This window comes from Bubalus bubalis, chromosome 18 (genome assembly GCF_019923935.1).
Source record: "Bubalus bubalis isolate 160015118507 breed Murrah chromosome 18, NDDB_SH_1, whole genome shotgun sequence".
Classification (NCBI taxonomy): domain Eukaryota; kingdom Metazoa; phylum Chordata; class Mammalia; order Artiodactyla; family Bovidae; genus Bubalus; species Bubalus bubalis.
Window position 1 is genome coordinate 16,644,882 of NC_059174.1, and position 20,832 is coordinate 16,665,713.

Here is a 20,832-nt window from a genome sequence, read left to right on the forward strand (position 1 = left end):
CCATGGGATTTTCCAGGCAAGAGTACTGAAGTGGGTTCCCATTGCCTTCTCCACTTTTCTCATGAGAGCTGACATTTTCGAGGTTCTTCATATGCCAAGTAATTTTGTATTGTATCCATTTTCAATACTGAGTTCTAGCTCATTTAAATAAATCTGTGATGGAAGTCAGCACTTCTGTTCTAGCAGGTATTCAATCTAGTTAGACTCAGGCTGCAAGAGGTACCCAGTCTTCTGTGAGCTGTGGTTCCAATATCAGTTCATTTTTTAAAGCCTTTGCAGCGCTATTTGTATCTGTCCCACAGGTGTGGTACCCAGTGGCCAATCGGGGACCTGGGTGGTGGTTTTCCTATTAGTTCAGTACTCGAAAGTCTTTGCTGTGCTGACAGGGAGTAGATCCACGCATGTGTGTAACTTGGGGATGAGCCTGGGAGATCATAAACAACTATTAGGGAGTCATTTTTCTGAGCTCCTCCCTCTCTGCCATCTTTCTAGTGCTTTCTGGTTCCCTGGGCTCCTCTTTTCAGTCTTCCAGTCAGAAAGCTAGGGCTTTGGTTACCCCATTTTGTTGCACTTCTGCAACTGTGCCTGGGTCCAGCCAAAGGACAGAGAGGGAGAGAAAGCAACAAGACTGGCCCTATCCTCTCAGGACGACAACCCCACCAATCAGAGGGGAAGGTTCTCCTCCCCCAGAATTCTGGCTTCTGCAAGCTACTGCCACCATCATGGGTGTTCAGAACCTGGTATCCAATAGAACGAAGAAAAACATTGGAGTATCTATGATATAGACCTTCACATATCATAGATACTCCATTTACTGTCCCTTGAGTTAAAACTGGAGGGCTTCTCCTGGTGCTCTTTTTATGCCCTAGTGCCCATTTCCGCTTCCAGGTTAGGCTGTCCTGAGTCCAGGATGAGGGATAACAGAGGGGTAAAACTGGTAAACTCACCACTGGTTTGGTTGTACTGTGAACCATGGTCTTCTTTCCCGCTCTGCCTGCTGTTTACTTTTCAGAATTCTCAAGCAGCTGCTCAGTGCATTTTGTCCAAGTTTTAACACTGTATCAGTATGAGTGGCAGGGTGGAGTCTTACTCAGAACTGGAGTTGCTCCCTGCTGCCTGCTAATATGTAAATGCTGCTGCCTATTTAGCATAAGTAAGGTTGAATTCACAGGTGTCAAATATGCTGAGACTACTATGCAGCTACTGGATAAGAAAAAGTTGGTTACATCCACTCAGCAACAGTGAATCAACCTGGAGAGAAGTTTCTTCTCCAGATAACAGACTTCTAAAACAAATATCCTCTTAAACAAGGGCTGATTCTCTACTTGACCTAAAAAGGCCACTTATCAACAGATCCTGCCCAGACACAAAGCTTCCAATCAGTTTTTCAGATTTAATATGAAATATTAAAAAACAAAAAACCTGTCAGAAGAAAGTTTGGCAAACATGAAGACTGAAACGAATAAAGTAGAACACAAAATGGAGGGAAAGTAGGTAATTCAGGGTAGAAAAGAAAACTTCAACAAAATTTTAATTAGTGCTTTCAAACAGATGTAAGATGATAATGAATTCACAAAACAGGAATCAAATGTTTTAAAAAAAAAAGAAAAGAAAAATAATCAGAATAAGAGCATTAGCAAATTAAGAATATGATGACCAGGGACTTTCCTGGTGGTCTAGTGGTTAAGAATCCACCTTCTAAAGCAGGGGACGTGGTTTGATCCCTGGTTGGGGAACTAAGACCCCACATGCTGAGGGGCAACTAAACCTGTGTCACGACTGGAGATCCCACACGCCACAACTACTGAACCTGTGCGTCTAGAGCCTGTGTGTCAGAGAAGACCCAGTGCAGCCAATTAAATAGTCAAATGTTTTCAAAAAGAGTATAATGGTCAAAATATTAACAGAGTCAATAGAAGAACTGAAAGGCAAAGTGGAAGAGAACCCTCCAAAAGTATCAGAAAAAAATGAGAGAAAAGAAACTTTAAAGGTCTATCAAGGATATCCTAAATCTCAACAACTGGCATTCCAAAAAGACAGGGTGACACTTAATAAAGAAATAACACAAATCATTTCCTTGAACTAAACTATAGAAGACCCCAGGCATAGTTAGTCAAAAAATTACATTAAGTCTTGTTTGGAAGCCAATGCACCCAAATCCCACTTTGAAAGGGTCCACAGAGTATCCAAACATGATGAGTTTTTAAAGGTTCACTAGAGAAAAACCCTGGGTGCAGGGTGGGAACAGGACACGCATAAGAGAATGAACATCAGAATGTCAAATTCTCAATAGCAATTCTGGAAAATTAGGGGAAAAAGGTTAACAATGCATTCAAAACTCTAAGGAAAAATGATTTTCAGTCTATAATGTCCACATTACATACCAAATATAAAGCAGAATAAAAACATTTCTAGCATGCTACAGGCTGAAAAAATTACTCCCACAGATTCTTTTCTTGAGAAACTATTTTAAGATGAAGGCCACCAAAAACATGGGAGATGGAGTAATTAGTAAATTCCATCCAAGAGTAGAATAGAAGTCCACAGATTACAGCCGTGCAGCAGATAAGATGCGCAACCAGTTGACTGGAGGAGGGAAAAGGGCTCTAGGGGTGTTCTCCTGGAAAAAGAGACTCAAAGAATAGTTGATATAAAGGAATATTTATAAACTATTAGAGATGCGCTTAAAGCAAATTTCCTAAGTAGATGAGAAAGGGACAGATAAAAATCCTAGGAAAAAGGCTAAATCAGGAAGAGAACATAATGTAATATATATAGAACTTGCCCTTGCAATGAGTAGTATTCATATATCATAATTACATAAGCTTGCTTTAAGTGAAAAAAAAAAAAAGAAAAAAAAGTTGGTTTCTTAGTCTGTTTGAGCTGCTGTAACAAATACCACAGACTGGGTGGCTTATAAACAACGGAAATCTATTTCTCTCAGTTCTGGAGGAGGCTGGAAGTCCAACATCAGGGCACCACCATGCTCAGGTGAGGGCCTTCTTTCAGGCTGTGGACTTCGTGTCCTCATGTGGCGAAGGGCAGTGGAGCTCTCTCAGGCCTATTGTCTAAGGGTATTAATCTCATCCATGGGGGTTCTGTCCTTTTATGACCCAATCACCCGCCAAAAGCCACTCTCCTACCATCACAGCGGGCATTAGAATTTCAACATTCATTAATTTTGAGGAGACACAAATATTCAGACCAGAGAAACTGAGCAAATGGATCTGGTTTTTGCTTCATCATTTTTCTTAAAGAAAGTGAATAATGTCCAATATTGATAAGAAATAGCAGTATATTATTCATAATTATTTAGGTAAACATCAGAGCAAATAGCTAAAAACCGTAGATGCCTTTAGGAAGTTGGGGATGGGGAAGAAACAAAGGGACTGCTATTCTTCACCATAAAAACTTTCAGTAATATCTGATTTATTTTACCCATGTGCAAATATTATTTTATTACCCTCCCTTCTTCCTAATTTTATTTAAAAAATTTAAAAGTGGATATACAACATGCTCTGATGCTGTATGACAAGATTACAGAGGGCCTCAGGAGAGCTCCTGTTGTGTAAGCGCTAGGAAGGCTGGCAGAGACATGCCAATACAAGTAGAGCTGTCTGACATATCCCCAAATAACCGAAACTATTAATGCAAGACTAACTGCATAGGCTTGAGGAAGAACTGTGCTAGGAGCTAATGTGATAGCTTCACCTACCCAAAACTCCTTTCTGTTTGGGTGTTTCCCAAGAGGAATGAGTAGTTATCCTTGAGATTCAGACTCAATTTTTTTTCATAAATAATTTACTCTTGGGAAATTACTAAGTAGCAACAATTGATTTTTATACTCCAGGAGTGAGAAATAATGTATACAGGCATACAGTGTTATCACATTCTAGACGTTTGGCCATCAGCTGTATTGATAAGAAAGAGTCTGTGGATCCAAGCAGTCATCATTTCCATTTGACTGTATTTGGCATCCGAACATCTCAGTGTTAGTCAAAAACTGTTTTCTTCCATCCTGTAGTGTTAATACTGTTTTACTTTACTCAGGCTTTTAAGGAAAAAAGGTGGGGGGAGAGTATATAATATAATAATATATACAATAGTAACTTCCCTTGCATATGGCAAAATGGATTTCTATTATTCTACTTTCTACAAGTTCAGTTCTTCTTAACTCCATCATAACAATTCATGGATCGGAGAAGCTCCTGGCAACCCCTGCTACTCACAACAGCTAAAAACAGAAAGGATCAAAGTGGCTGTTCCAGAGTATGTGTGCCCTGGGGAAAGGGTTCTTGGCACCACTGTTCACCAGCTACCATCTCTTATTATGGGCACACACTTGAAGGACTTTATCAGCTTGTCTCCCAAATCACATATGGTTTGAAGCAGCTGAATAAAAGTATAAAAGGAACAGCATAGGGTGCTACCTGCAGAGCATGCAACTGCAAATAATTGACAGTACAGGTGCAAAAATAAGGAAGACACAACAGTTGAAAAATGTAGCAACGTGGGATCATCTGTCATGAGTTCGGAGATGACACACTCTGGCAGGTGCCAGGAGCGTAACTGTGCCCTGGTACAATATAACAGAAGATACACAAGTCAACCACACATCAGTGAGGAAGGAGAAACTACGCAGGCAACGAAGCTTTAATGTACTACGGGCAGAGCTCTAAAATCGTTCCAATCAGCAGTTCTCTACTTTGGCTGTACATTTAAGGATTCTAAAGTTTTCTTGTAACTCAGGATGCTCTTGCATAAATGGTTTGTATGTTATCTCTAAGAGAAAAGAAAGGAGGAAGAGTAATATTTTTAGACACTGACACATGATTCCTACAGAATATATGTAAATTAGAAGCATTAAAATGCCTTGCAGAAAACAAACATTTAATATAAATACCTACAAATCTCTAATGGATCATGATGGAGAGTTCTGACAAATGTGGTCCACTGGAGCAGGGAATGGCAAATTATTTCAGCATTCTGGCCTGGAAAATTCCATGGACTGTATAATCCATGGGGTCACAAAGAGTTGGATACGACTGAGTGACTTTCACTTTCTTCCAACAACACAAGAGATAATTCTACACATGGACACCACCAGATGGTCAATATCAAAATCAGATTGATTATATTCTTTGCAGTCGAAGATGGAGAAGCCCTATACAGTCAGCAAACATAAGACCAGGAGCTGATTGTGGCTCAGATCACAAACTCCTTATTGCAAAATTCAGACTTAAACTGAAGAAAGCAGGGAAAACCACCAGACCATTCACGTATGAGCTAAATCAAATCCCGTATAATTATACGGTGGAAGTGACAAATTGATTCAAGGGATTAGATCTGAGAGAGTGCCTGAAGAACTGTGGACAGAGGTTCGTGACACCGTACAGGAGGCAGTGATCAAGACCCTAAGAAAAAGAAATGCAAAGAGGCAAAATGGTTGTCTGAGGAGGCCTTACAAATAGCTGAGAAAAGAAGAGAAGCTAAAAGCAAAAGAGAAAAGGAAAGCTATACCCATCTGAATGCAGAGTTCCAAAAAATAGCAAGGAGAGATAAGAAAGCCTACCTGAGTGATTGATGCAAAGAAATAGAGGAAAACAATAGAATGGGAAAGACTAGAGATCTCTTCAAGAAAAGCAGAGATACCAAGGGAACATTTCATGCAAAGATGGCCACAATAAAGGACAGAAACAGTATGGACCTAACAGAAGCAGAAGATATTAAGAAAAGGTGGCAAGAATACACAGAAGAACTATACAAAAAAAGATCTTAATGACCCAGATAACCAAGACAGTGTGATCACTCATCTAGAGCCAGATATCCTGGAGTCTGAAGTCTAGTGGGCCTTAGTAAGCATCATTACAAACAAAGCTAGATGGAATTCTAGCTGAGTTATTTCAAGTCCTAAAAGATGATGCTGTTAAAGTGCTGTACTCAGTATGCCAACAAATTTGGAAAACTCAGCAGTGGTCACAGGACTGGAAAAGTTCAGTTTTCATTCCAATCCCAAAGAAAGTCAATGCCAAAGAATGTTCAAACTACCACACAACTGCATTCATCTCACACGCTAGCAAAGTAATGCTCACAATTCTCCAAGCGAGGCTTCAACAGTATGTTAACCGCAAACTTCCAGATGTTCAAGCTGGATTTAGAAAAGGCAGAGGAACCAGAGATCAAATTGCCAGAGATCAAACTGATCTGCTGGATCATCGAAAAAGCAAGAGAGGTCCAGAAAAACATCTACTTCTGCTTTATTGACTATGCCAAAGCTTCTGACTGTGTGCATCACAACAAACTGTGGAAAACTCTTAAAGAGATAGGAATACCAGACTACTTTACCTACCTCCTGAGAAATCTGCACACAGGTCCAGAAACAAGTTAGAACTGGACATGGACAATGGACTGGTTCAAAACTGGGAAAAGTGTACGTCAAGGCTGTATACTGTCACCCTGATTATTCAACCTATATGCAGAGTACATCATGCAAAACGCCGGGCTGGAAGAAGCACAAGCTGGAATCAAGATTGCTGGGAGAATCATCAATAACCTCAGATATGCAGATGACACCACCCTTATGGCAGAAAGCAAAGAGGAACTAAAGAGCCTCTTGATGAAAGTTAAAGAAGAGTGAGAAAGTCGCCTTAAAACTCAACTCAAAAAACTAGGATCATGGCATCCAGTCCCATCACTTTATGGCAAATAATTGGGGAAATAATGGAAACAGTGAGACTTTATTTTCTTGGGCTCCAAAATCATTGCAGATGGTGACTGCAGCCATGAAATTAAAAGACACTTGCTCCGTGGAAGAAAAGCTATGACAAACCTAGACAGCGCAGTCCATCTAGTTACCAAAGCTATGGTTTTTCCAGTAGTCATGTATGGATGTGAGAGTTGGACCATAAAGAAAGCTTAGCACTGAAGAACTGATGCTTTTGAACTATGGTGTTGGAGAAGACTCAAGAGTCCCTCGGACTGCAAGGAGATCAAGCCAGTCAATCCTAGAGGAAATCAATCCTGAATATTCATTGGAAGGACTGATGCTGAAGCTGAGGCTCCAATACTTTGGCCCCCTGATGTGAAGAGCTGACTCACTGGAAAAGACCCTGATGCTGGGAAAGATTGAAGGCAGGAGGAGAAGGGGACAAGAGAGGATGAGATGGTTGGATGGCATCAGGACTCGATGGACATGAGTTTAATCAAGCTCTGTGAATTGGTGATGGACAGGGAAGCCTGGTGTGCTACAATCCATGGGTCGCAAAGAGTCGAAACACGACTGAACAACTGAACTGACTCACAAATCTGTAACAGGTTAAGGTAACATTTTAACCTGTTAAGATAACATGTCTCTATCTGACCAGCAACATTAATAATACTGCTAGAGAATTAAAATAACCATTTTAACCATTTTTCCCAGTGCATTTCCAACATTTGCTTTCCGTTCCATCTTTCCTCTCAATTTTATTTCTGAAATGTCTACAAGTTCTTCCCCAGGAGGAGTACCTGAATTACCCTGCAAGGACTTCCTTGCATGCTCACTCTGAGTGTACTTCTAGGGACAGTGCTAGGAGCCACACTTCACCCTAGTGTTCACCCCCATTACAACTGTAGGTCTCTCAAATGCTACAGCTTCCAAAACTGTCAGTTCTCCTGAGCAATTTAATCTTCACTCTTAACCAAGTAAGCTCTTTGGGTCTCCAATGTCATTTCTGTCACTCTCCTTACTCTTAGTAAATGAGCCGGGAATGTATGAATTCCTTTGACTGCCTCTCTGCTTTCATCTAAACATTCTACCTTTCATAAACCCTTCTCCTTTTTTCTCCTTCAAAGCCATGCCATTTTCTTAGACCTTGATTCATCACTCCCCCTTCATCCACCCACCCATGTCCCTCTGTCTACAAACCGGCGTGGGTCTCCTTGATCCTAAAAAAAAAACACTTCCTTCAGCCCAACTGCGCATGCATAGAACCACTCTGTCTTTTCCTCTTCACACTTTCTGAAAAAGTATCCCAAACCCCATTCCCCATCAACCCCTTGAAATCTGGATTCTGCCCCCATTCAAACTGAAACCACTTTCCTGAATGACTAAAGCCTATCTTTCTATCCCCCCAAATCCTTTGCTGCCTTTCCCTACTGTACCTTAAATGCAGATATTACATAAGGTTCTGTCTTGGGCCTCTCCCTCAATTATACTCTAATAGGCTCTTTTAAGTTCCAAAGATAACTTTTACTTCTCTGGCAGTAACTCCAAATGTCCATCTCTAGCCCTTAATACTGTTAGGCTGCAGACTATCCCCTGGGCATTTCCACCTATTCAGTTTCACACATGAATCTAGTCTGTAGGAATCTGATTTTACAATCTGATCACGTGGCAACCTGTCAGGAGGTAACAGGGAACCACTTTTTGTGGCATGACAGACTACAGGAATATCTGGTTTTAGCTTTCTGTTCTTTTGTTTGTGCAAGAACATGTTTCAGGCCCACTGACAGAATAGCCCTTATGAAACCTGTACCAGTTTTGTGGTTTTGGATTACTTTTCGACCTGTGGCTAAGATCAGGGAACCAAAGCTAAAAGTTTTCTGTGTCTCTAAATAAGGTGGAATCAAGACTGCCGGAAGAAATATCAATAACCTCAGATATGCAGATGACACCACCCTTATGGCAGAAAGTGAAGAGGAACTAAAAAGCCTCTTGATGAAAGTGGAAGTGGAGAGTGAAAAAGTTGGCTTAAAGCTCAACATTCAGAAAACGAAGATCATGGCATCCGGTCCCATCACTTCATGGGAAATAGATGGGTAAACAGTGGAAACACTGGCAGACTTTATTTTTTTGGGCTCCAGAATCACTGCAGATGGTGACTGCAGCCATGAAATTAAAAGACGCTTACTCCTTGGAAGAAAAGTTATGACCAACCTAGATAGCATATTCAAAAGCAGAGACATTACTTTGCCAACAAAGGTCCGTCTAGTCAAGGCTATGGTTTTTCCAGTGGTCAGGTATGGATGTGAGAGTTGGACTGTGAAGAAGGCTGAGCACTGAAGAGTTGATGCTTTTGAACTGTGGTGCTGGAGAAGACTCTTGAGAGTCCCCTGGACTGCAAGGAGATCCAACCAGTCCATTCTGAAGGAGATCAGCCCTGGGATTTCTTTGGAAGGAATGATGCTAAAGCTGAAACTCCAGTACTTTGGCCACCTCATGCAAAGAGCTGAGTCTTTGGAAAAGACTCTGATGCTGGGAGGGATTGGGGGCAGGAGGAGAAGGGGACGACAGAGGATGAGATAGCTGGATGGCATCATTGACTCGATGGACGTGAGTCTGAGTGAACTCCAGGAGTTGGTGATGGACAGGGAGGCCTGGCGTGCTGCGATTCATGGGGTTGCAGAGTCAGACACGACTTAGAGACTGAACTGAACTGAAACGAGAAAAAGAATTTATTTCTTCATGGTGTGAATGTGAAATATATTCCTATCTCCAGGAGTTATTAATAAAGTAGATAATAAAGATTCCTAAAGAACTTCTGTTCAAGTTGGTTTATAGAGAACAACAAGCTTTCACATAAATCTATATTACTCCTAGAAAATAAAGAAACTAAACATCTGAACTTATAATGAGTTAACTTCTTAACGACAAAAACAACCTAAAATGCACAGAGGCTGAAACTGCAAAGGCATTTGTTTTTAGAATATAAATTCATGTTTAAGAAAAACAAACCCTGGTGGTCCAGTGATTAGGACTCAGCACTTTCACTGCCGTGGCCTGGGTTCAGTCCCTGGAAGAGAACTAAGATAATCCAGGTCATATGGCATGGCTAAAAAAAATCCTTATACAAATCTATCTGATTTGATCATTTTAATGCTAACTTAAAAACAGATGTCCTTTCTCTGATTTTATCAGTGCAGAGTACAATGCATGCATAAGTTTTTTTTTTTTTTTTTTACTTTAAGGTTTTCCTTTCATGAAAAGACTGATTATGCGGAAGAAAAATGTACATATTCAACTACACTGAATTATAACTTTTTTATATATATCAGAAGTTATATGTTGCTCAGTACTTGTCAGTTTAAGCATACTATCCAATATCCTTACTTAACTTTAAGCCCCTGGTTGGACTAACAGTAAATGGTTCCCTAATGGACATTCTTTGGATACATGGCTAATTTCCAAGTGAGAGACGCCAAGCATAGTTTAAACACACACACTACATGTTTTCTTTTTAATATAAGCACAATGTCATTATTGTACCCAACAAAATGAATAATAATTCCTTAGTATCATCTAATACCCAGTCTGTATTTAATGTCTTTTTCCAGTTGTTCTGCTCTAATTAGTCTGATTTTTTTCCCCACCATAATTACACAATTAAGTCTTGCCTTGCCTAGTACGTCACACATATAGAATTAGTATGCACTTGTCTTGTGTAAGACTGTTCTCACTTGGCATAATATTTCTGAGATTCATGCATGTTACTGAATGTCTGAGTAATTTGTTGTTTTCTATTACTTTGTAGTATACCACTCTGAAAGTCTTCTACACCTAAACTATCTTTGATGTTTTGCAAAGGTCACTAGGCAATCAATCACAGAGATTTCTCTTTCACCTCATAAGGATGCTAAAACTATTCCTTTCTTTGGGGCACTCGGAATTTCTTAAATTGCGAACATTTATTAACTGTGTCAAATCAAAAGGGAAACTTGGTCCACTTTTACTGAGTCTCCTCACCTTTCATGGCAATGTAGTTATTTGCACAGGACTGTGAAGAATCTGTCCTTCCTTCTACCAGGGCAAAATCAGACAAATTCATCATGCAACCCAGGCCATACCTACAAGGTCATATTTAAGAATAAATTTCATTTAATCAGGTATGGCAAGGTTACCATTAAAACACAAGGACTGTGGCACACATGCAATATAAAAACAAAAATCCCTTCCTGGTAAGCCAGAAATTCTAGCATATTTTGGAAATCTTGAGGAGAGAAGAATTCATCCAAATGTATAAATGCTACAGGTGAAATATGCAGAAACGATTTTCTTGATTTTTTTTTTTTTGGGGTGAGGTTTGCTTCCTAGCTTTAAAACAGAAGAGCCAAAAGAGGCAATTAAAAACAAAAACAAATAATAAGTACTCGGCTACTGAAAAGGCAACCTAAGGCTCCTTATGAAATTTCCAGAGAGGATAATTCTCTAGTCTTAGCTGTTGCCATATCTCCTGCCATACTCTACATACAATCAGGCTAGTCTGTAAGTATATGCATTCACGTGTGTGATCAAAAATAATCCTTGAGGCTATTTACGACTAAAAGGGGCACAAATAACACAAATTACAGAAACTCTGGAATTAAGATAAAAGAATAGCTGCAAGCTCTTTCAATGCCATACTAGAGAACTATCTAGCAGCTCTGTCCAACCAAGGGCCATTTAATAGCTGGAGCAGCACCATCCAACAGAACTTACTGTAGTGACACCTGTTCTGCATCTGCACGTCCAAATCGGTATTCCACTACTATGTATGGCCACTGAGCACGTGAAATACAATGACGAAATGAGTACTTCATTTCATTAATTAAACAGCCAAATGTGGTAATGGCCACATATTGGACAGTGTAAATCCAGACTTCAAAGTATTTTTGTACAGGCCCAAAGAATTGTTTCTAACTTTTAAAGGGTTGTAAAAAGAAAAAACAAAGAAAAATATGAGACAGAGACCCTGTCTGGTTCACAAAGTCTGAAAATTTATTATCTGGCTCTTTATGGAAAAAGTTTGCCCATGTATGTATGCTCTAGGAGTATGTGTTTTTTTGACATACTATCTTATATTGAAAAAAGCAAGAACACATTAACTTGCAGATTTTTGTCCAGTAAAGGCACAGATGATTTCTGAGATAACCTCCAAAATCACAGTTTCATTATCCTATACGATATGAACAAGTTTTGTATCCAGTCTAGCAGTCTTATTCCAACATTCTTTTTTCAGTACCTCTGATCATATCTTCTGTTTCTTGAACCAGTTCTCCTATGCAGCTAGTTATCTCACAGACAAGTTAAATAAATGTTTGATGTGTGCTCACTTTGTATCTTTAGAAATTACACTTAAAAAAAATGAAACTAAAGTGCTCATTTAAAAAATTCCTATTCATGAAAACAAAACTAAAAAAAACATTGGGGATTCAGGGCGTATTTTAAGAAGTAGATGACATGATGCAGCAGTCCTTCCTATTGTCTACCAATATCCATGTTCTGCTTCTTTAACAACAGAATCCAGATTTTGTTCAGGGCAGTAATGTAGCTGGTTAAAACTGAACATTTCCTAGCTCCTTTTCCATATTGGCCATATGACATCATCCTGGCCAACAAGACATAAGGAAAAGTCTGCTGGGATGCTGTTGAAAGCTTGTGTCTTCTTTCTTCCTTCCTGAAACAGAGACGTGGTGGCTGGAGCTGCACAGTTATTTTGTGACCGTAAGGGAAAGGCCAAAAGAACTGCAGAGGCCTTGACCCTGATAGCTCCTAACTACTACTCAGCTTGAATTATTGTTTAAGATTTCTTATTGTGTGAAAGAAAACTAAACCATTTTGTATAGATTTCTGTCACTTCAGCCTAATCTTGATCTATCTATCAGCCTATTAGAGATAATACCATCAGCATTAACCTAAACTATCTTAATTTTAAAAATGCCCTAAAAATAGGGTTAATAATGAAACACATTGTGAACTAAACATGCAGGTTCAAGAATGGATATGGATCCCAGGTGACTGGTAGACAGTTTCGAAGAAAAGGTGCCATAATCACAACTGACTTTTACACAGAAAATTCAGATGTGAATCTACACAGCTCTTACTCATCAATTAATGTAACTAATTCTATTAGCACTAAAATTGAACACAATTTTCTCTAAGTTGAAAGGAAACTCTTAAATTAACAAAAGAAATTATTCTGGACTTCCCTGGTGGTGCAGTGGATAGGAATCTCCTCCAAGGCAGAGGACACAGGTTTGATCCCTGGTCTGGGAAGATTCCACATGCCAAGAAGCAACTAAGCCTGTGCCCCACTAAGCCAGCAAGTCACAAATACTGAAGCCTGAGCACCCAGAGTCTGTGTTCCACAAGAGAAGCCGCCGCAATGAGAAGCCGGCACATCACAGCGACAAGGAAGAGAAGCCACCATTCACTGCAACTAGAGAAAGCGCATACAAAGTAACCAAGACCCAGTGCAGCCAAAAAAAGAGAAATAATTTGGTTTCTTTAAACAAAAGGATTTTCCTATGTTGTTTCCATAAGACATAACTGATTTTTTAAAAAGCAGATCTTTAATTACGGTAAGGATCTTCCCCCATAACTGTTTTTGAAATGCAAGATTTCTAACTTCACCGAACAAAATATCCCTGATTTAATTAAAACCCTACAATACTCTAGCTGGTAAACAAATCAGGAAGAGGAAACTACAGTCAGAAGCAATCACTTTGACCCTAGTACGAGCAGTGAGAGTATCCCGTATTTCAACATTCTGGTATAACCCCAAAATATTAACCATTAAAAAGAGAATGAACAAATCACTTTTTCTTAAGAAGATGATTTTCACAACCATAGTCAGTTAAAAATTATCATTCCAGGAAATGCAAAAAGGCCTCCTTTTCTGGTAAAATCAAAACAAAAACTGTCATACCCATTACATCTATGGATTATTTCCTCCATGAACAAATCTATTGTTCAAGAATCCGTTCATGAAACCAGATACCAAATTCCTCTAACAAAAAAGGAAATTAAACAACACAGGGTGCATTTTAACCCTCTGAAGTCAGTGAAGTAATATACACCACTTCTACTGGAATTACATTTTCTTTACCCTTATCTTTCTCCTCTCTTACTCCACAAATATGTGAGCAAAAACTCAAGTAAAGACAATCACCAACTCTTCGTAAGACTCTCTCTTTTTCCTCCCAAATTAAAAGCAGGTTGGATGTTAAGTTTACTTTACCACAGCTTCTCAGGTGTATGTATTTAAGATTGATAAGTCCTCCAAATTACCCTCCTTATAAGTCCTCCAGATTGATGGTTTTGGTAGGCCACTGGCTATGCTTTATGGTGGCTATTCATTGCCATGAAGTAATGCCTGAAATAACACCAACTGATGGGCAGCTGTAGGTAGCAAATTCAGTACCATAAAGGCTCATGGAGAAGTCATACAACAAGCAGCCATGCTGTTTACTTCCAATCACTCCTGTGTTAACCTCCAGGACAGGCTCCTAAGCTCACAAACTAACTCTAGCACCCAACTCCCTGCTATGGACCTCAGTGACCTCAGCACTGCATTATCTCTAGATGTCACACTCGATCATCCTTTAGCCTTTCATTTCTTTCTGTAAGTTAAAAAGAACGCTTTCGCTTTACCTGTGGCCACTGAGGTACCACCCCTTGGTCCTCAGAATCATCCTCAGAAATCTTCCATATCCAAGATTCTGATCTCTGAGCTGCCTCTCTAACGACCACCTCTAGAATTCTTCGACACTGACTGAACTTGTCCTCTGCCTGCAGGATCCCCTGAGTCTAGGAGGGGACTCAGTTGAAGGTCCTGTCCCTTCCTTGATTCTTACAGTTCTTTATGTCCTTTCTGCCTTCACCTCCCTCCTCTCTGGTCTGAATGTCTCAAGCTATTGGTCCACTGATAGTAGAAGGTAAGTCTTAAATTATTCTTGGACTGTCCTAGATGATCATTCAGAAACACTTCTTGGGCCCCCATTTGCTATGCTATGCTAAGTCACTTCAGTCGTGTCCGACTCTGTGCGACCCCATAGACGGCAGCCCACCAGGCTCCCCTGTCCCTGGGATTCTCCAGGCAAGAACACTGGAGTGGGCTTCCATTTCCTTCTCCAATGCATGAAAGTGAAAAGTGAAAGTGAAGTCGCTCAGTCGTGTCCGACTCTCAGCGACCCCATGGATTGCAGCCTACCAGGCTCCTCCATCCATGGGATTTTCCAAGCAAGAGTATTGGAGTGGGGTGCCATTGCCTTCTCCTTGGGCCCCATTTAGCCTTCCTCAATTGCACCTTAGACTCCTGCAGTCTTTATGTGTTGGCTTCATCAACATTCTGAGTGCCAGAAATCATCACCTACTTGAGAATTTCTAGATCAAGTGATACAATAAATTCAAACCATCTAATTTTCCCTGGTCCTTACTTCAATTCCAGTAGTTTTTTGGTTCCTTTCCAATGCACTTCCAACAGTTCCACTGCATCTATGCTAACTTACTGCACTGTCTTCAGGTTCTTACCCTCCCTCTTTGGGTGTAAACTGGTATCCTATTTTACTAAGACAGTACTGCTGCTGCCGCTGCTAAGTCACTTCAGTCGTGTCCGACTCTGCGACCCCACAGACGGCAGCCCACCAGGCTCCTCCGTCCCTGGGATTCTCCAGGCAAGAACACTGGAGTGAGATGCCATTTCCTTCTCCAATGCATGAAAGTGAAAAGTGAAAGTGAAGTCTAAGCCTTCAAATGCCCTCTTTCTCAAATGGAAAAAAATGTGTATCTTTATTCATCTTGTCTCCTACTATCTAAAGCAGAGGTCCTAAAAATGTAATCCAAAAGCTGAACCTGGTCCACTGACATGTTATCCGAGATTGATTTTTATTTTTATTTTTCAGAATATGTACTTTAAAAATATAGTGGTGTAGAACTTTTATTGAGCTGTAATTCACAGCATGTATGGTTTTCAAAACATAGATTAGTTGTCTCTTAAAACAGACTTCCCATTATGAAATGCAGACGTCTGGCTTCCTTTGGGTGAGCAGATCAGACATCACCAGGCCCACACTGTGCACGAGCACCCTGGTTCACCAGTTCCTTCCCACCAACCAGCCACTTCCCCATGCAGTCTCCTCACCTGGTCCCAGGGGCTCTTTGATTTAAAGGAAGGATCTAACTCTTTGCACTCTCGGGAGCTGAGATCTCTTCAGCCTCATGTCTCCCCACCAATGCCAGACTCCAAGGATCCCACCCTTGCTTTGCATCTTTGATTTCTTTGTCAATTGGGCAGCTCATATCAGTGCCTCCACTTCCTCTCTGAGAGTCAATCTCCTTTGTTTCCATGATGTCTGCCACCTTGGACCTCAGTCCCCTCCCACTGGTCCCTTACACACAATGCCCCTTCTGGTTTCCCTCTCACTTTCAGACACTGCTTCTCTAGCCCCTGTAGTACTGTCACATTGCTATAAAAGCTGCTAAACACTTATCCACCAGCAAGTAGTACTAAGCAGCATAAAACAAGTGGTACAAACACTGACGATGCAGGCAATGCTTAGAAATGTAAATCTGAGGGCCTTACACCCCCTTGGGCAGAGCAACCCTTCCTTTCCCCTATTAATATAACACACTGCACATCCACTCTAATAACGTTTCTAACTTTGTCTCCCATATTAGGCTTATTAGGCTGTGGGTTCCTTGAGGTCAAGAGGCAACCTAACATACTTCTTGGCACAGAAGTTTTAAGTATGGGAAAGCTGATCCCACCAACCTACAGATCAAACAATGTATCTGCCATCCATCCTTTCTGCACTGGGGCTTCAAATCTCTCCCTCAGTCCCTACATACACTTAGTTGCCAGTCCTAGTGAAACCTCCTCACCTATTCATGTCTAGTTCTAAATGGGATCAATGTTCTCTCCATAGTTGGGTCTTAACTGTCTTCAAATACAGAGTTTCAAGCAAATCCTTCCTTTCCCTAAATCCTCACTGACTCCCTACTGATAAGGCCCAACTGGCCTGCATTTGGGTCCCTGGAGGGTTCACCTCTCACCTTGACACTTCCTAACCAAACACTCCATGTTTTTCTGGCTTCTAGGTCCTTGCATGCAACCATTTCTACCTGGGAATGTCCTGGTTCTTCAAAGACCAGCTCAAGTGCTACTTCCTCCAACAAATTCCCCTTTGACAAAAGTGGTCACTCCTAGAGCATGTGCCTTTATAAAAAAAAAAAACTTCCCAGAACGTTATCACTTTCTACCAGAGGCCACACCTCACTTCTCCATGGAGCCCTAACTAAACCTCCACATTCTCCTTTACCTGAGCATTTGCTGAAGAGTAGCGAATTAACATTTTTAAAGCAGGAAAACAACATGAACCATTTGATGAGACCCAGAAAGTTGCAATTAATCAGAGACTCTACTTCCCTGGTGGCTCAGTGGTAAAAAAAAAAAAAAAAAAAATCTGCTTGCAAATGCAAGGAGATGCAGGAGACATGGGTTCTAATCCCTGGGTGGGGAAAAGCCCCAAGGAGAAGGAAACAGCACCCCACTCCAGTATTCTTGCCTGGAAAATCCCATGGACAGAGGAGCCTGGTAGACTACAGTCCATACGGTCGCAAAGAGACAGACAGAACTAAGCACATACACATATCAGCTAAAAAAGCTTCAAAAAGTCCTTCCCCTGAATCTTCCTTCTCCTAAATCTTTTCCTCCACAGCTTAACTTAAAATATTGATGTTGAAGTTTGTTCTCCTATTCGTACATTTTTTTGGCTGCACTGCATAACATGCAGTATCCTAGCTCCCTGGCAAGGAATGAACCACGCCCCCTGCCTACAGTGGACACACAGAGCGCTAACTACTGAAACGCCAGGAAGCCCCCGCTCTTAGTTTTTAGAAATCAAGTACATTTTTAAAAAATCAAGTCTTCTCTTCTCAAAAGAAGGTAAAGCAAACTCCAAAACGAATTAACGAGAACAAAGCCTTTGAGTACGGCATTCAACTCTTACCCATAACTCTCAAGGGGGAAAAAAAAAAGTATTTCTTACAAGTGGGAAGGCTGGATTATGCACAACACATATAACAAAGATAAATGGGCAGGTGACACATACTTAAAGGGCAGGTGACACATACTACCAAGATAAGGTAAGACACACCTTTTCCAATTAGCTTATGCTGAGTTGCACAGCAGGGACAGGCAAGAGGACTGGAGCTGGGAGGGTCTGGCAGGGTTTTTCTGCAGAGCAAAAGCAGCACTTTCCAGTGAGCCATGAGGGAAGCTGAACTTGGAGCAGGCAGAGTACGCAATAAAAGCAGTGTAGCAGTCAAACTACAGCTGAGTTTTAAGCTGAGAGATGCTAAGGCAGAAAACTGCAAAAATAAAGTAGGCTTGGATTAATAAGTGTTTTGTAAATCAGAAAAGTTTAGAGTGAAATGAGCTAGGCAATAGGAGACTTCTTGTGGGAAGATTAGTCTCATGCAAGTTGTAGCGGGGAGAGAGGGAAGGCAATGAAATAGAAAGGGCACATACCAAGAAAGAAGGTCTTAAATGCTGCAAAAGTAATGGAAAAGAAAGGAATGAATGCATGGAAGAGACTTCAGAAGTCTATTACACAACTTAGTCATGTCAAACTTTTCAGCCCTGGTGAGTGGGAAGAAACTGAGTAGCTGGAGGAGAAAACCAGGAGAGGACTGGGAAGAAGTTAAGACCAGCTGTCTGAAATCAGGAAAGTAATTAAAAGAAAATCAAGAACAGCAAAGTAAACTTAATTCAACATCTGCAGTGCTTTAAGCTTGGAGAAGAATCATACAGTTAAACGTCCTATCTTCTCTAAACACATTAAAAGCAAGCAACCAGGTTTTTTTTTTTTTTCCCTTTAAGCTAAGAAAAGTCAAGAGTTACAGCTAATCCGATTCTTCAAGGGCATTGTGAAATTTCTGAAGGAGGACACGAACAAAGGATCCCCCCACCCCCAGTGCTCATCATTTCGAAGATGGTATCAAGAACAAGGTCTCTGGAAACAAACTGCCTCTGTCCGAGTTGTGACTCTCCCACTTACTTGATGGGAAAAACTGGAGAAACTTGGCTGGTGGGGGTGGGGTAAGGGTGAGGGGAGGATATACTCTTGCAGTATTTTGGCTTGCGGAGGGAAGGGAGTAGCTGAAGATATCTAAAGTAGGTATAAGTCTGAAATGCTGATTTAGAGAGAAGGTGAGTCACCTCTCCGAAAGTTTCAGTTTCCCCAGCTGTTACAGACAGGAAGATAATAAAATCTACCTCACTGGATTTTTTTTTTAAGGGCTGCAACTGATAATCCTTCTGAAGTATTACACATAACGTCTGATGTGCTATAACCATTCGATAAATGTTAGTGGCACACAAGATCAATACGAGGAATCATGCTATTTTTAGCACCATTATTAAACATTCCTTCTCTTTTTGATGTTCTCTGAGTACTGCACTACTACGATGGTTTTGTCAGATTCTCAGAGGGACTGACATCCCTCGAAGGGTCAGAATCCCTGTAGCGGAGGCCTGGGAAGAGAAGAGTGGCTGAGGTGGTGGGCCCGGAGGTCGCGCGCCCAGCCAGCAGGCCCTACGCACCAGCCCGCGGGCTGAACAACAGGCAACACTCTCGACGCCTTCACTCCGGGCCAGCCTCTGCACATCGCCTAGGCGAATCCTCGCCACAGCCCTTCGAGTCAGGTGCTTTCGTCAACGCCAGTTTACACATAGGGAAACTGAGGCGCCTGGGATGAAACCGCTAGCCAAGGTCACATGGTTCGAGAGCCGAGGCTCGGAACGGCGCTCTCAACACAGCGCCTGGCTGCGGTCGCGCGGGGAAGAAGGGGGTGGGGCGCCCAGGGGACCCCCGATTAACCCAAGGCCGCGCGCGCGGCAGGGGGCCGGACCCGGGAAGGCGATCTGGCGGGGGCGGCGGCCGGACTCACCTTGGCGCTGTGCACCGCCTCCTGCGCCCCGCGGAGCTGCAGCCAGATGCGCGCGGGCAGCGGTTCCTCAGCTCCGAGCGCGCCAAGCACGGCCAGGCTCACGCCGAACAGGCCCTCGATGCGGCCCCGGCTCCTCTCCAGCAGCGCCGCCTTCTCGGCCGGCGCCGTGAACTCGTCCAGCACGGCCCGGGCCGCCATGGCGGGCGCGGCCTCCCGCGGCGGCGCCGGGGGCCGGCGGCGGCGACGCCCCCTCAGCGTGCTGCCGCTGCACCCGAGCCCGTCAGGCGGCGTCGGCCTTTTCGGCCGCCTCGCCCCGGCCCGCGCCCCGCCGCCTGGCCGGAAGGCCAGCTACACCATCCCGCTGCGGCCGCCGCAACTGGGCAACTGAGGGCAGATAGCCCCTTCACCGCCGCCGCCGCCGCCGCCGCGGGCCGGGCCCCGCCGCCGCGCATGCGCCCCGCCCGCCGCCGTCATTGAGAGTCGCCACCCCCTGGGGGTGGGGGCGGGCGTGGGGGCGGAGGTGATAGAAGTGGACGTCACGCTCAGTCGCCATGTTTGTTGTTGGCACAACGATGGCGCTCGAGAGCCCCGGGTGGTGTTTGGTGAGAGCACTGAGGCTTTTGAGTGGCCTGGTGGCTGGTGAATTAATGGTTTCTCAGATGGGGAAATTGAAGCCCCGAGACAGTACGGGAGACTGACCCAGTGTCACGCTAGGGATTTGGCTTGCTTTCAGACATTTTGAAGCCCAACCTAGGGCTCTAGCAAATTGAGTTATCCAGCTTCTCATGAGTTGATAGATGGTTCTCTTTTCCTCCCTCCTCCTCTCACTCGCCTCTCTCCTCCTCTCCTACCCCCTCCTCCCCGCTTCCTTTGTTTTCCCTCTTTCCGTTGTTATTTCAGTAAAAATGGTAACAGGAAGATAAGAAAGTGGGGATAATGTGTATGGAGAATTGAAAAAGAAAGGAATGATGAAGGAAAAGTCAAAACAGTGTTTTCTTTTGGGAGGGTAGGAGGAAGTGTTATAAGGAGAGGTACAAGACCTGGGGGATTAGGGGCTCCTGTGTGATTTTTTAACGTGGGACGTGGGCAAGGACACTCTAAACCCTCTTGGGCTTTAGAAATCTGAGTTGCTCCCAGGTATCTCC

The 20,832-nt window shown here is 42.5% G+C and overlaps 1 protein-coding gene across 7 annotated transcripts in view; it reads right to left on the bottom strand.

Moving 5' to 3' along the window:
- Positions 1–20,123, bottom strand: part of N4BP1 (NEDD4 binding protein 1) — a 63,533-nt gene extending 43,410 nt beyond the window's left edge. Inside the window, exons 1-2 of one of the 7 annotated variants that reach the window (XM_025268609.3) lie at positions 19,688–20,123; positions 18,267–18,287 (exon numbers count right to left, since the gene is read on the bottom strand). In XM_025268609.3, the coding sequence (XP_025124394.1) occupies positions 18,267–18,287; positions 19,688–19,885 (219 nt within the window). In that variant the 5' untranslated portion in view covers positions 19,886–20,123. Of the gene's footprint in view, positions 1–947; positions 4,994–18,266; positions 18,288–19,687 lie in introns of those variants that run through there. The other 6 variants (XM_044931219.2, XM_025268613.3, XM_044931220.2 and 3 more) reach the window with 6 other exon arrangements.
- Positions 20,124–20,832: the final 709 nt, after the last annotated feature.